Raw genomic sequence first — 14,219 nt, 5'->3', positions numbered from 1 at the left:
AACACTTCTTGCTCATGAGGTCCCAACAATTCTGAAAAACATAGGCTGATTCAGGTTGGTCAGGTATTACTCATGTTAAACTTAAATAAAATAAAAATAATCATTCATTTATGTTTATATTTTAAATGTTGGTGAGAAACATGACTACATATTTTTGTTTTGTTTTTTATTTCCTACCAATATTATAAATAGATGTTTTGTTTTTGGTAGATGTCACACTTCCTGTGAAGCATATTGCGTAGATTTCTTTTTCAGAACAGCTACCAAAAATGGGAGGAGATGTCACATATCCCACCTATTTCACTCAGAGTATAAAAGCTGAACTATGAGATGAACAAAGGGACATTTTTTGAACTGCTGATTCTTTCATCAGGGAAAAAAAAAAACTGTAAGTATAGTTTTTTGCTTGTTTTTTTTTTTAGATATCTTCATTGGACAATATTACATTACACTTACATGATGTGAACAAAAGTCTTTCCCCAAGCTTTCAATTTCATTAAATATTTTTTTCAGTGCAAGAAAATAAATAAATAAAAATGAATAACCCTTTCTCATTCCTCTTTTCTTCCATAATGTCCAACAGGTATTAGTGAGACTATCAATGGGGCAGTTCAAGTCTAAGATTACAGGGTCAGGCCCAGGTATTCACCAGGCAAATCCTGAAGAAGGACCACCCAGGTACTCCTCACACCATTTTGATATAAATCCAACCTTCACCATCTCAGGCATGTCAAGGTTTGTTAAATGCTAGATTTTTTTCTACTTCAACTGGTAGAATCTATGTCTATCTGTTAAATTTATGAACAAGAAACAAAGTAAATTAATAAATAAAAAAGAAAGAAAGAAAATTTAGCAATCACTGAAGGAAATACAGTTTCAAGCAGTTATGGTTTCATTATTTAATAACTTTTTCTTTCTTTTTTTTCACTGGAACAAAAAGCGCATCGGGACAGAAGGACTCAAACATGGAGCCACGAAAAACTTCTATCTATAACACCATAGACACGGCGCCACAGTTAGAGTATTATGCGAATACGCTGCCCCACCAAGAGATCAAAATCAGACCTTCTCTTGATGTTCTGCGCAAAACATTTGAGGTGAGTTTTCCACCTGTGGGGAAAACATCTCATTGTTGTGTTGTTTAACTTTTCAATTTATGAAGGAGACAGTTTAAACTTAGAACTTTTGATTTATTTCATAGACGATATAAATCTAGAACCCATTAAAGCAGGATGAGATTGTCATGTGACCCTCAACCATAAAATTATGCTGCAGCAGGAAATTTGTTCCCTCCTGTCATTGCAATGTCCTTGCTCATCAGAGGAGCAAGCACAACTTCCAGAAAGTTCCTTTCAGTGACTGTTGATAGGATTTCCTAATAAAGAAACTTGAATTGAATTAAATTTAATTTTTTTGAGTATTCGAACATTATGGAATGTTTTTTTTTTACATCCTTTTATTGCAAAATTGAAGGACAGTGTTTTGCACCTTATAGAATTAATAACTAGTTTAATCAAAAACTGACATTTGATTATTTTTCTATTCAGAAAACTTTCTTTCTAAATTATTTATTATTATTTTAGGAAGTGGAAGCAGAAAATGCCGCCGCAGATGACGCCACCGCAGATGATGAAGAACCCCAAGGTCCTGAAGGGAAACCGCCTACTAGATTTGGCTGGTTTATTGCAGTCTGGGTGAACAAAGCTTCTGTGTATTTAAGTCTACAACATACAAATGGAAAAAAACCCAATTAAAACCAAAAAATAAACTTTTTTTTTCTTTTTATCACAGATGCGCTGCATGCTGAATATCTGGGGTGTCATCCTCTTTCTCCGGCTAACATGGATTACCTCTCAGGCAGGCATCGGTAAAACAACATTCATTCATTGTTCAGTATATTGGGTCTGTTTTATTCCTGCTTTCTGTTGCCAACTCTGGTATATATAACTTTCATTGATTTGGGCTGTTAATTCATGATATTAGATTACTAATCTAACAGGAAATGATAATTTGGGGTTGAATAAAATACTCACCTTGGTTAAAATTTGTCCCATTTCATCCTGCAGAAGGTACTTCATACAATTGACATGAGAAATTAAAAAAATCAATAAATAATACAAATTTATATAAGTTGGGAGTAAGTTCCTTACCCATTTCTGTGGATATATGACAAAATAAATGCAAAATGTATCATAATAATGGAATTGTATAAGTCTGTAGACAAGAAAATCGATACAGTACATGTAAAACATTCTTATTCAAGCCATTTAAATAGGATTTAGTTAAAAACCTCCATGATCATAATATTATAATACTGAGTCCTAACTTGTTTCTTTCTTCAGTTTTGAGCTTGGTCATTATAGCCATGGCTGTGTCAGTGACCACAACAACTGCCCTGTCAATCTCCGCCATCGCCACCAATGGGAGAGTGAAATCAGGTGAGTATATTATTTTAAACTGGAATGACACAGTACAAGTATTATTGCCACTTAATCTTGCCTTTTAAAATCATCCATTGAATTCCCATTTTCAAACCTACTCTCCTGTCCAATACTCTCTATATCTCTATAACACTTTTAATAAATGCTTCCTTTAAGAGTACTCTTACTACATTTATGTTCACATCAATATTATGATAGAATAGTGCCAATGCTCCCGGCGTTGCTTCCCTTCTTCCTGGTCCCCATTCACACACAATATTTTTAACAGCCTTGTTTCTGCATATTTTTCAATATTTAGGTGGGACATATTTCATGATCTCTCGCACACTCGGTCCTGAACTAGGAGCATCAATTGGACTGATCTTTTCCATTGCCAATGCTTTGGCTGTCGCACTCCATACTGTTGGCTTTTCAGAGGTCGTACGTGATCTGATGAGGGTAAACAAATAATAATAATAATAATAATAATAATAATAATAATAATAAATAGGTAACCACATCTTGTAAAATAATGCATTCTAAATCTTTATACTTTCATATTCCTGTTAATAACTTGTTGATTTTTTTTAGAGCTATGGTACCATAATGGTCGATGCGCTCAATGATGTCCGTATTATTGGTGTGGTCACGGTGACAATTCTTTTGTTCATTACGTTCGGTGGAATGGATTGGGAAGCCAAGGTAAGCACAACCAAATACATTTCACTTTGTTTGCTGGACATGGGTTACAAATATTGTTGTTTCTTATTAATGTTTACTCTTCATTATACCTATTTTAATTATCTCCCTTCATTCTTTCTCTCTTTTACTCTCGTAGGCTCAGATTTTTTTCTTCATAGTTCTCATGGCTTCCTTCGCTGATTACCTTGTGGGAACACTGATACCTCCAAGCCTCCAAAAGAGGTCACAGGGCTTCTTTGGATATAACAGTAAGTTTATTCTTCTCACAACAATCTAGTTTCCAAAACACACCTTTGAAAAAAAAAAATCTTTTGATTTAATTCCTTTAGTTATCAGTCCTTCTAATAAGTTCTGCCTACCAGTTCTAATGCATTGATCTCCATTCCACGTGGGGTTACTCAAAGATATTTCTTTGTCCCAAACATCATTGAGGCCACTGTATGTGTTTACAATAGGAATGTGTTTTTTCATAATTTTAAGCTAATATCTTGTATGTTCTACAGAGGATGTATTCATAGAAAACCTCACACCAAACTGGAGAGGTCCTGATGGCAACTTTTTCCGTCAATTTGCAATTTTCTTTCCTGCATGCACTGGCATCCTGTCTGGAGCCAACATCTCTGGAGACCTCAAAGTATGACAAGCATCAAGAAAAAGAGAGTTCTTCTACTAAACCCGCTAAGCTTTATGTGTAAGTGATGACTCTAAAAATATTTTCTTTTGCAGGACCCTTCTACTGCTATCCCGAAAGGCACCCTAATGGCCATTTTTTGCACCACTCTCAGCTACGTTGTGATTGTTGTCACTTCTGGTAATTACTCAGTTTACTTGTTTTTCTCTGCATTAGATATGGCTGGAATCTTAACTTAAAAGCTTCATTCAGATTCTGTGGTATATAGGCATTTTTTTCTTGTTGAAACTGCCTGTGAGAAAAAGGACAGAGACTATGAATGAAACAGTTTTTTGACTCTGTTCTGAAACTAACATTGACTGCAGGTGCAAGTGTAGTGAGGGATGCCTCTGGAAATATGACTGACCTCATGACTGGAAACAGCACAGATGGCTGTTTGGGACCAGCATGTAAACTGGGCTGGAACTTCACAAAGTGCGTCCAGTCACAGGCTTGTTCAGAGGGTTTGGCAAACTATTCACAGGTACTGGTCAGCTAAGAGAGAAATGGCATCTATGTTCATTGCAATGTGAACAAGATTTTCTTTTATCATGGATAAGTGGAGCTCTTCATGCTCTGGTAAAATTTTGGAGTCCTTCATTAGGTTGTACTGGGACCTATTCTTTCTTGGTTACACATGCTACCACTGGGCCACATTCTTAAGATATAAAACATTTATTGCTCTTCCAGCTGGTTTTACACAGCTCTATGCCCCAGTAAGACCTACTGTCATCTTAAGTAATCTTTCCAACCTTTTAAAATGTCTAATGGCTATTTAGAAATCGATGTGTTCAATTATTCTGAGATTCTACACAGCAAAATCTCCAGTGTTAAATTAACACTAGAGAGTGTCTATATGGGTCCACACCTCTGAGTGTTAAATACAACACTGTTGAGTGTTAAATTAGCACTTTTGACAGTGTTATATGTTTAAAAGTAACCTAGTCAGTTTTGAAGATTAACAATGGCTAACACTGAGCAGTGCTGATTTTCTAACACTGGAATATTTCTAACATTTTGAGTTATTTTCCAGTGTTAGAAAATCAGCACTGCTCAGTGTTAGCCATTGTTAATCTTCAAAACTGACTAGGTTACTTTTAAACATATAACACTGTCAAAAGTGTTAATTTAACACTCAACAGTGTTGTATTTAACACTCAGAGGTGTGGACCCATATAGACACTCTCTAGTGTTAATTTAACACTGGAGATTTTGCTGTGTACCACTTTAAGAATATTGCAAGGATCCATTTAAAGATCTGAGTTGGAAACATATTGAGGTTACCACACATGCTTTCATGACTTCTCAGTTAGATTATTGTAATGGTCTTTTAACAGGTTAATCCAAAAGCATTGAATTGACTATAGATTACATAAAATGACGTATCAAGGCGCATTAAAAGAATCAATTAAAATGAACATATTACATTGTTTTTAAAGACTTTGTACTGCTGTCCACTAATTTTAAGATTTAAAATTGATTTAACAATTTTATGTGTTACTTTTTAAATCTTCATTCCCTGGCCCCGGAATATATAGTGCAACTTTTTGCCGTTATCAAACAGTGTGCAGCTTTCAGATACTCAGAAACCTGTAAACTGTTCAAAATTCTACTTAAAGAAAAAAGACGATCAAGCATTTACTAATTGGGTTCCTTGGTTCTAGAATGAGCTGCCTAAGGAAATCTGGCGTGCCTCATTCTAGTTTCAATTTAAGTTATTTTTAACTTAAATCCTTATTCTCATTAAAAAATTGCACTTGACTCTTGCATGGTCTTGTTTAATTGTTTTGTAATCTTTTTGAATTTCCTTCTAGTTTGTTCTTTTGTTCAGTGTTTCTTTTCTGGAACTGTCTCTTAAAGCTGACTTTATATATGAAAACTGCTTAAGAAATAAACTTTATTATTTAAACTTTTTTTTTTAAGTAATTATATTAAATGTGTTATTTTGAACACATTCTTCCAGTTGTTTACAATTTCATTTTGAAAATTCTCTACAGGTAATGGGCCTGATGTCTGGTTCATATTACCTCATTGTTGCTGGTATTTTTGCAGCCACCTTGTCTTCTGCTCTTGGATTTCTTGTTTCTGCCCCTAAAATTTTTCAGGTGAGAACCACCAGATACATCACAATGACTGAACCACATTTTTTATTTTTACTTTTTAGGCAGTAAAATACGGACAGTCTTAACCAATTATCAAGGTTTATTCATTTCAGCTTGTGCAGCAAAAAGTATTAATTTTGCAGAGTAGAACAGTGATAGACAAACATCTGACACCACTCTCACAATTCTGCTATTAATGCCATAGTATTTATAAACATGACCATAGCAATTGTGTTGGACCTCATTTCTTAGCCAAATTCACCATAGCTTTTATTTTTTAAAAATTGGACCTCAGAATTTAACAGAGACACTAAGGAATACTGCCACCTTGTGGACTTCTGACTTGTCAATCACATGGAGAAGCAAAAACATATTGGGTCTATGTATATCGTAACAAAGAAGCCATGGGACATTTCTCCACATACTTTTACACAACTGGATGCCTTTTTGTCACAGATGGCAGAGAACTTATGATTATTAGAAAGAAATCAGATTTAAGTCACTTCAGCATTACTTCAGCAAGGTTCTGCAAAAAAGAAAAAAACTTCAGTGTTTTGGTGCAAATTCCTATATCCTAACTAAAATAAGCAGAAAAACAATGAAAAATGTGATATATGCATCTGTAAATGTAGTAACGTTATTATTGTTAAAGAACATGTTTGTATTTTATTTCATCTCTCAGTGTCTGTGCAAAGACAACGTATACCCGTACATTATATTCTTTGCAAAGGGTTATGGCAAAAACAATGAACCACTCCGGGGCTATATCCTTACCTACCTCATTGCTGTGGCCATCATTCTTGTTGGTGAGTGTAATCCAGCACTGTCATTCTACTCTTATTTGAAATATTGTTTCATATATGTGCTGATAGTTTTTTTCCTTCTGTATTATTACAGCTCAACTAAATATCATTGCACCCATTATCTCCAACTTCTTCCTGTGTTCCTATGCTCTTATAAACCTAAGCTGCTTTCATGCTTCACTTGTCAACTCCCCTGGTAAGTTATGTACTCAGCTATTGCACTGCACTAAGACTAGAGACAAGCTCATGTCTATTCACTAAACAAGAAATTATGCATTTCACCAGGACAAAAGTGATGTCCAAGACAGGTGATACTTAACAAACTGATACAAAATAATGTGAAGCTAAATGTTTTATTCCTTTGAACATCACTTCAATCCTTTATGTGCTTATGCATAGGGAGGGCAAAAAGTGGGTCTTATAATTTAGTTTTTTTGGAGGCTGTACTGGACACAGTACTGGGGATCTAGGATCAGAACTTTTGCATTATGCTCACTTGTAACTGTCCTTCTCTTGTCATCTCTTGAAGGATGGAGGCCAGCATTCAAATACTATAACAAATGGACAGCTTTGTATGGAGCACTGGCATCTATAGCTCTGATGTTTGCGTTTACCTGGTGGGCTGCTCTGATCACCTGGACTGTCATCTCCCTCCTGTTTCTATATATTGCATACCTAAAGAAACCAAGTGAGTCAAAATCAAGCATAGGTTGGAAGTCAATGTTGCTTTGATAAGAACCATTCCTCAGATGGACAAGTGAAATGCATTGTATTTTACCAGTCATTTATACTGCATCTGTTCCCATAATGTTTTTTTATTACATCAACAGATGTAAATTGGGGCTCTTCAATACAGGCAAGTTCATACAACATGGCTTTGTCATTCTCTGTGTCTCTTACTGATGTGAACGACCATGTCAAGAATTTTAGGTAAGTGGTCTAAAATGTTAAAAAGCATTTGGGTGGGTTTTTTTGTTTTGCTTGTTTGTTTGTTTTTTCATGTGTTGTTTTTTCAAAGAGTATTTGTGTGATCACTGTTTTATCTTCAAAAAAAACCCAAAACTGTCAAAATAAATCTCACTAACATGTGCAGAACGTTGAAAGGAGGACATTCCCCAACAAATGCAGGCCACATATCTCAAACATTAGGAGAATTCAAATAGAGAGTAACTCCCGAACATTATCTTTGTTCTCTGATGTCCTTTTATTAGACCACAATGCCTTGTCATGACTGGACCTCCACAACAGCGGCCTGCACTGGTGGATTTTGTTGGCTGCTTCACTAAGCATGTCAGCCTTATGATCTGTGGAAACATTATAATGGTGAGTTTCTTTGTTTCATGTTTCTTTGAAAGTTAAAAATGATAATTGATTAACATTTTTTATCCACTAATTAAAAGTTCTCACACTGGCTTTTTGTCAGAAGTTTTTTAATTGCACATGATCAGTTTCTTCAGCTTTTCATAGAAGGTTGATATTGCCTTTTCCAGGAGCCAGAAAAGCAGACCCCGTTTCAGGATTCCACAGATCAGTATGTTAAATGGTTAAACAAGAGGAAGGTTCGCTCGTTTTACACTCAGTTTACGGCTGATTCCCTCAGAGATGGAGTTCGATATCTGATACAGGTATGTCCTCTATTTGAGAAGCAATTGTTGCTCACTACTCAAAAGAAACTAGAAACTAAATAATGGCTTCTTACAAGTTATACTGTATGATTCTCATAATTTTTGATAATGCTAAACTGGTTTTCATCACCATGTGAGTGACTCTATTGTATAACTGCTGGAGCCTGACAAATTAAAGGTTCCTTGTTGAGTTGCAGAAGACACAAATACCTTTGGGGGTGTGTCAAAAATGGCATTCTGTTTACAAATGTGCTTTTGGTTTGTAATTATGGCACGTCATTCCTTTTTTAAAAAAAACTATAACATTTTATTAAACATTTCAGTACTATAATACAATTGAAGTAAGGGGGTGGCATTTAAATTGCCTGTTTTTAAAAAAATTAAATGCAGTAATTTATATTCTTGTTTAGGGGTGGCTTTATGTGTTTTTCTTGCATCTTACTTATGGTGTCATTTTACAAATCCATTATCTTGAAAATATCATGAAATTTTTTGTAAATTTGTAATTGTGGCTCTTTGAATATAAATATCTAAGAGTTTAACAATGTTGAATCCCTGAAATCCCTAAAACATTTGGATGTCTCTGATGGATTGCTATTGTTATTATTATTTTTAAATTCAAGGCTTCTGGTCTTGGCAAGCTGAAGCCTAATACGCTGGTCCTTGGCTTCAAGTCAAACTGGATGGAAAGCTCTCCTAAAAGCATTGAAGATTATATCCATGCTATATAGTAAGCTTATCATTGTTTTCATATTCCGTGTGTGTGAGTGTCATTCTATTGTAAACATCAAAGATTTTTGATGATTAAAGATTTTTTGAATTAATTCTGAAAAAACTTGCAGGGTGGTGGTGGTACATGATGTTGTAGGGTGGGGTCCCGTTGCCATCCATTAAAATTTGGCTTACTTACACTGTGGTCCTAAAGGTCAACTGAATGATTTATTGGTCTAAAATTCATAAAAAGCCTTTTAACGATTCTTTTAAAAGTGCAGTGTGCATTTTTAGCATATAGAAAGTACCATACAATATTATGACACCTTCTACTTAACACTTAATTGAATTCTACACTTTTTTTTTTTTTTGCTGACAAGAGTCCTTAAAAGGTTTTTTGTTGCTCACACACTCTCTCTTACTGTTCTTCAGTGATACATTTGACTCCAAGTACTGTTTGTGTATCTTGAGGATGATGGATGGGCTGGACATCACTGACCATTCTGATTTTAAAGGTTGGATGCATGGCTTAGCATGAATTTCTAAAGCATGTGACACTGGCAAAAAAATAATAACAAAGACAAATTATGACAAATTAAAAAAAAAAAAATTCCCAGCTTGCCCCTGCGGCGGTCAATCCTTCCTTTATTTTTTACTTTAGAAAACCAAGGCTTTGAGCCTGATGAAGCCATTGAAAACAATGACCATCAGCTTCCTGAGAAGGAATCAGGTAAGCAAGCACTTTCAGTGCTTCAGATTTTTTCATTTCAATCTGACCCAAAATGCATATTTTCGACCAATCATTGTCCTGCATTGATGTTGAAAGTTCAATCATCTGATTTAAAAAATATATAGAGAAGTTCACTATTCTCCAAGTAAAAGTCAATATACATATAACCCTGCACTGCACATGGAGGAAATTTGTCAGCTAAAATGTACGTACATTTCTAAATGTATAAATGTCTAATTTATACATGAACATTTTTTGTTGAAAATGGTTTTAGACAGTCTGGGGGACAAATAAGGATTCTCAATTAATTCAAAGACATTTACATGTCGATGAAATAGTGTAAAATAAAGATTTGATCATACCATCTCTTTAATAGTATTTCCATTTACAGATGCTGCTTTTGAAATGCTGCAATGGAGATGGTTGTCGTTAATGTACATAGAAAGCATATAGCTTCTTAAGTATGAATATGGAGTAATCCTTATGATAACACATAATTATCGCTTTTTGCAGCTAATGACATTTCTGAAAACATCAACAGCGATCAGATCAAGACTGTGTTTAAGAATGCTGGAGGAAAGAAGACTATTGATATCTACTGGATAGCTGATGATGGAGGTGAAACACTAGGCACACTAGTTATATCACAATTTAATAAGACGTGTGTAACACTTAGTTGATATAAAAGTGTGTGGATTGGGTATCTGGTCAGAATTCCAAACCAACAGTTTGGGATTCTGACTACTTAACTTTGGGCATCTAACTATGATGTCTCTTGGACACATCGTGGTGGTACACAAATCCAAGGAAGAGTTGGTCTGTGAGTTTATCTGGAAACATCTAGATCAGTCAGTAATCAAAGACAAGGAGGACTCAGCATCTCAGCTTAGACTAGTGGATGGATAGATGACAGATTTTTAGTGCCAGTATTGGCTGTAGTCAAAACTGAATCTTCACATATAATTTTGGATATAAAATTAACCACTGCTATCTTGCTCTTCTCTAGGACTAATTTTACTGGTGCCTTACCTGCTCACCAGAAGAAAATGTTGGCGCAGTGGTAAGATTAGGGTTTTCATATTGGGAGATGAAGAAAACATCGAGGAAAGCCGTGATGCGTAGGTTTATTCTATTTTAACCTATGTATTGGTATTTGAATTTTTGAAAACCTTTATTCATAGATAAATTGAAATTGAAAGGCGTGCAGGTAAACATTCTTCCATTACGTTTTTATTTGTGATGTAGTCTTCATTGTTAAATAAAGCACAGATGAAATTAATGTAATTTTTCTTTTAGAAAATTTTAAACCAGGATATTTTAGATGTACAACACACAGTCACCGAAAGAGCATTTCTCTGCATGCTGTTCAGACTGGGGTGAAAACGTTTAGGAATGTTTCAGGCTATATGACAAGGTGTTTGATTTTCAGACACTGAAGTGCTTTAAGATTGCTTCTTTTGTTTCTTTCAGAATGATCGCCCTGCTGAAGAGATTCCGCATCGATGTTACTGAAGTTGTCGTCATGACAGACACTGAGAGGAGTCCTCAGTCCAAAAAGTATGAAAAACTTGCCATCTTTTTCACCTAAGTCACAGTATGCACTAAAATCCTTTTACAAAACCCCTGCAAAGCTTTTAACCTCAGAAACAAATGAAAGGCATTACATTTCACCTAAATGTTTCAATTATGAGTCCCAGTTTCATTTAGTGAAAAAGACATTTTTAAACATGTTGAATTAACTGTAATAGAGTGCTGAAAGTACAGTTATTTAGAGCATGTTTAATGATAGCAGGTTTTCTCTTTCCTTGACAGCAAACTCATTTGTGTCTTTTTGATGCCTTGCAGTATGAATAGGTTTTTGGAGAGTGTTGCGCCCTACAGGCTATATGATGAACAGCAGGAAGGTGTCTCAGTTCAGGAACTAAAACAGAAGGAACCATGGAAAATATCAGACAAACAGTTGGAGGCCTTTAGACTTAAGGTCTGTCTCTGTACTTCATTTCTAACCAAAAGAATAAATGACATGCCTATGATTGTCCACCAAATGCATTTAAAAAATTTTTTTTTTAAATTTTATTTACAGTCTGAGAGAAAAGTAAGGCTGAACGAAATCATCCGGAAGAATTCACAAAATACCACCCTCGTGCTTGTGTAAGTTGACTTTTTATATTACCGGTGAAGTTCAGAACCTTTTGTTAAATTTGTTAAAAGTGTCTTTTCTATCAAATCTTTTATATTGCCATTGTTCTGGTGTATCTTTAGTCCCAGAATTGAGGCAGTTTTATTATACATCCACCATTTATCATTCCCCAGATGATTTGTACTATAATGTGGTGTATAATATATTATAAGACAAGGCAGATCAAAAATAAAAGGGGATCAATGTAATGCATTCACCAATGCACCCTAATGAATTAAATGACTCTACATCTGTTTACAATCACAGTATATGTTTAAAATTTTTAAAACAGAAATTGAATATATCAGCTATGACAAACATGGTAACAATAAGAGTGAATATTGAATAAATATTTTTAAATACATGTCAGTATAAGAGACCCAGTGTACAGTATTGGTCAAAAGTAGATTTTTTTTTTTACTGCAGTTGCTGATTTGTACTATGTTTTCATTTTGGAGTGCAATGACAAATTAAACTACATAATCCTCAATATAAACTGGAAAAACTGTGGTGTTCTAAAACTTTTGACAGTAGTGTACAGTTACAATAAAAAGAAAGGGAAAAGAAAAAAAGGATGATTATATACAAAACCACTATGTTCTTTAGAATGCAAGATTTGCAATACAAAACAAGAACAATCTATTCGTTTTAATAGTACTTCACTTATTTTGATGCAAAACCGCAAAATAGAGTGTGTTTTGAAAAAGACAATAAATATAGAAGAGGTTCATTTTCTGTAGTTGCTGCAAAAAGAATCCCCAAGCAAGGTTATTTTTAATTTATTTTGCTGTTTTGTTATGTTGATTGTAATTCAATAATCTTTACATATGTGAGATGACTGGCATGTTTTTTTTGTTATGAATGAATTCTATTAGGAGTCTTCCTGTGCCGCACGGCAACTGCCCTAGTGCTCTGTACATAGCCTGGCTGGATGCTCTGACCTGTGGCCTCCACTGCCCTGTAGTGCTTGTGCGAGGAAACCAAGAAAATGTCCTCACTTTTTACTGCCAGTAAATCCTGTGTTAGTGCAATGAAATTTACAGAAACAATATTTTTGATACTCTAAAATGATGTCCTGACAATAAAGGAGAAAAAAAATCACACAAGACAAATAAGTACGTAATAAAAAGGGTGTAAATGATGTGCTGTTGTGATCAAAGATGATTAACAAATCTGATGAATAATAAAGAATGATCAAAAACAGAAGATAACACAATTGTGGTTATTCACTTTTTTCTGAATAATTTTAAGCTGTGTATTACACTTTGAGGCAAAATATAACATACAGTGCCAAATCACAACAACAATTGCCTCAAGGCACCTTATGTATGTATATATGTATATATCGAAGAATACATAGTTAATATGGCTGATAAACTTGTTGTTCTTGTGATTTGTTCTATCTGTCTCATTAAAAGGATTCATCAACACAAATGTGAAAGACAATTAAAGTGGATGGACACTGACTGAACCTCACACTTGACCTGTTTAGTCTCTCCTCTTCTGCTGAAAGCAGACAGTTGGGGCTTCATTTGCCAAGTGCTGCAGATATATTTCAACTCAGGGACAGACCAGTTCTGTTAATTAATAATATCATAACTAAAATGGCGAGCAAGCAGCAACATTAGCAAGATGAGCCTCATGGAGTTGACCTGGTCTTAGTGCTGTCAGCGTTAATATCTTTAAAATGACGTTAACGCCATAACCGCATTAACTCGCTGACGGAGATTTTCCGCGTTAATGCGGTTATGGCGCTAACGTCATTTTAAAGAGATTAACGCTGACAGCACTACCTGGACTACATTCAGTTTTCCTGTTCAGTGTGTTTGGATCTTCTGAAAGAACCCATCGCCATTTATTGTGGACACAGTTATTGTAAAAGCTGGGTTGATCATTGCTGGGATGGAGAGGAGGAGAAGGGTGAATACAGCTGTCCTTTCCATGTGGAGCCTCCATGCTCTGGCGATTCTAATCTCTCCAGGGATGTGAGGTAGCTTAAAGCATTTTTAGGGGTAAGACTGGAAAACTCCAATATAGATGCCCATCTGTTTCAAAGAAATGCAAATCATTGTTAGAAAAAATGGAAGTTCAGTTCATTTAAACTCATTATTTACAGCTTTGATTTGATTACCAAATGAAAATCCCACTTTCTTGGCCTGTTGAGATTGAAAGATCAGGCCAGGTTGTGGTTTTTTACTACAAACAGAAAAAAAGTTGAACAGATTTGAGCCAGCACATTTGTTCTTAGATTTCATCAACTTCGCTGACGGGGACAAA

The 14,219-nt window shown here is 35.0% G+C and overlaps 1 protein-coding gene across 2 annotated transcripts; it reads left to right on the top strand.

Moving 5' to 3' along the window:
• The first annotated feature begins 318 nt into the window (after positions 1-318).
• On the top strand, positions 319-13,561 carry LOC146390797 (solute carrier family 12 member 3-like). 2 transcript variants are annotated; one of them, XM_084923791.1, is made up of 28 exons: positions 319-388; positions 584-678; positions 941-1,097; positions 1,584-1,694; positions 1,792-1,867; positions 2,343-2,438; positions 2,740-2,879; positions 3,012-3,122; positions 3,259-3,370; positions 3,626-3,756; positions 3,849-3,933; positions 4,119-4,276; positions 5,790-5,897; positions 6,577-6,700; positions 6,792-6,893; positions 7,227-7,385; positions 7,528-7,627; positions 7,909-8,020; positions 8,188-8,322; positions 8,946-9,052; positions 9,466-9,548; positions 9,695-9,763; positions 10,277-10,381; positions 10,770-10,881; positions 11,234-11,320; positions 11,609-11,744; positions 11,847-11,914; positions 12,818-13,561. In XM_084923791.1, exons 2-28 carry the CDS (start codon positions 602-604, stop codon positions 12,954-12,956), a joined length of 3,000 nt encoding a protein of 999 aa, XP_084779917.1. In that variant the 5' UTR covers positions 319-388; positions 584-601; the 3' UTR covers positions 12,957-13,561. The 2 variants fall into 2 exon arrangements, with proteins under 2 accessions (XP_084779917.1, XP_084779916.1); XM_084923790.1 differs by having other exon boundaries at positions 584-735.
• The last annotated feature ends 658 nt before the right edge of the window (positions 13,562-14,219 follow it).

The sequence above is a fragment of the Perissodus microlepis genome, chromosome 3 (assembly GCF_051167445.1).
Source record: "Perissodus microlepis isolate ML-2025 ecotype Zambia chromosome 3, ASM5116744v1, whole genome shotgun sequence".
In the NCBI taxonomy this organism is placed as follows: Eukaryota; Metazoa; Chordata; class Actinopteri; order Cichliformes; family Cichlidae; genus Perissodus; species Perissodus microlepis.
The sequence above is the reverse complement of the archived record's forward strand: the minus strand, read 5'-3'. Positions and strand labels throughout refer to the sequence as shown.

Excerpts from the sequence above, each read along its gene's own strand:
- LOC146390797 (XM_084923790.1), top strand. The coding sequence starts at position 602 with ATGGGGCAGTTCAAGTCTAAGATTACAGGGTCAGGCCCAGGTATTCAC. Across the intron at positions 4,277-5,789 it reads GTTTGGCAAACTATTCACAG|GTAATGGGCCTGATGTCTGG; the intron begins GTACTGGTCAGC and ends AATTCTCTACAG. Across the intron at positions 11,321-11,608 it reads AGGAGTCCTCAGTCCAAAAA|TATGAATAGGTTTTTGGAGA; the intron begins GTATGAAAAACT and ends GATGCCTTGCAG.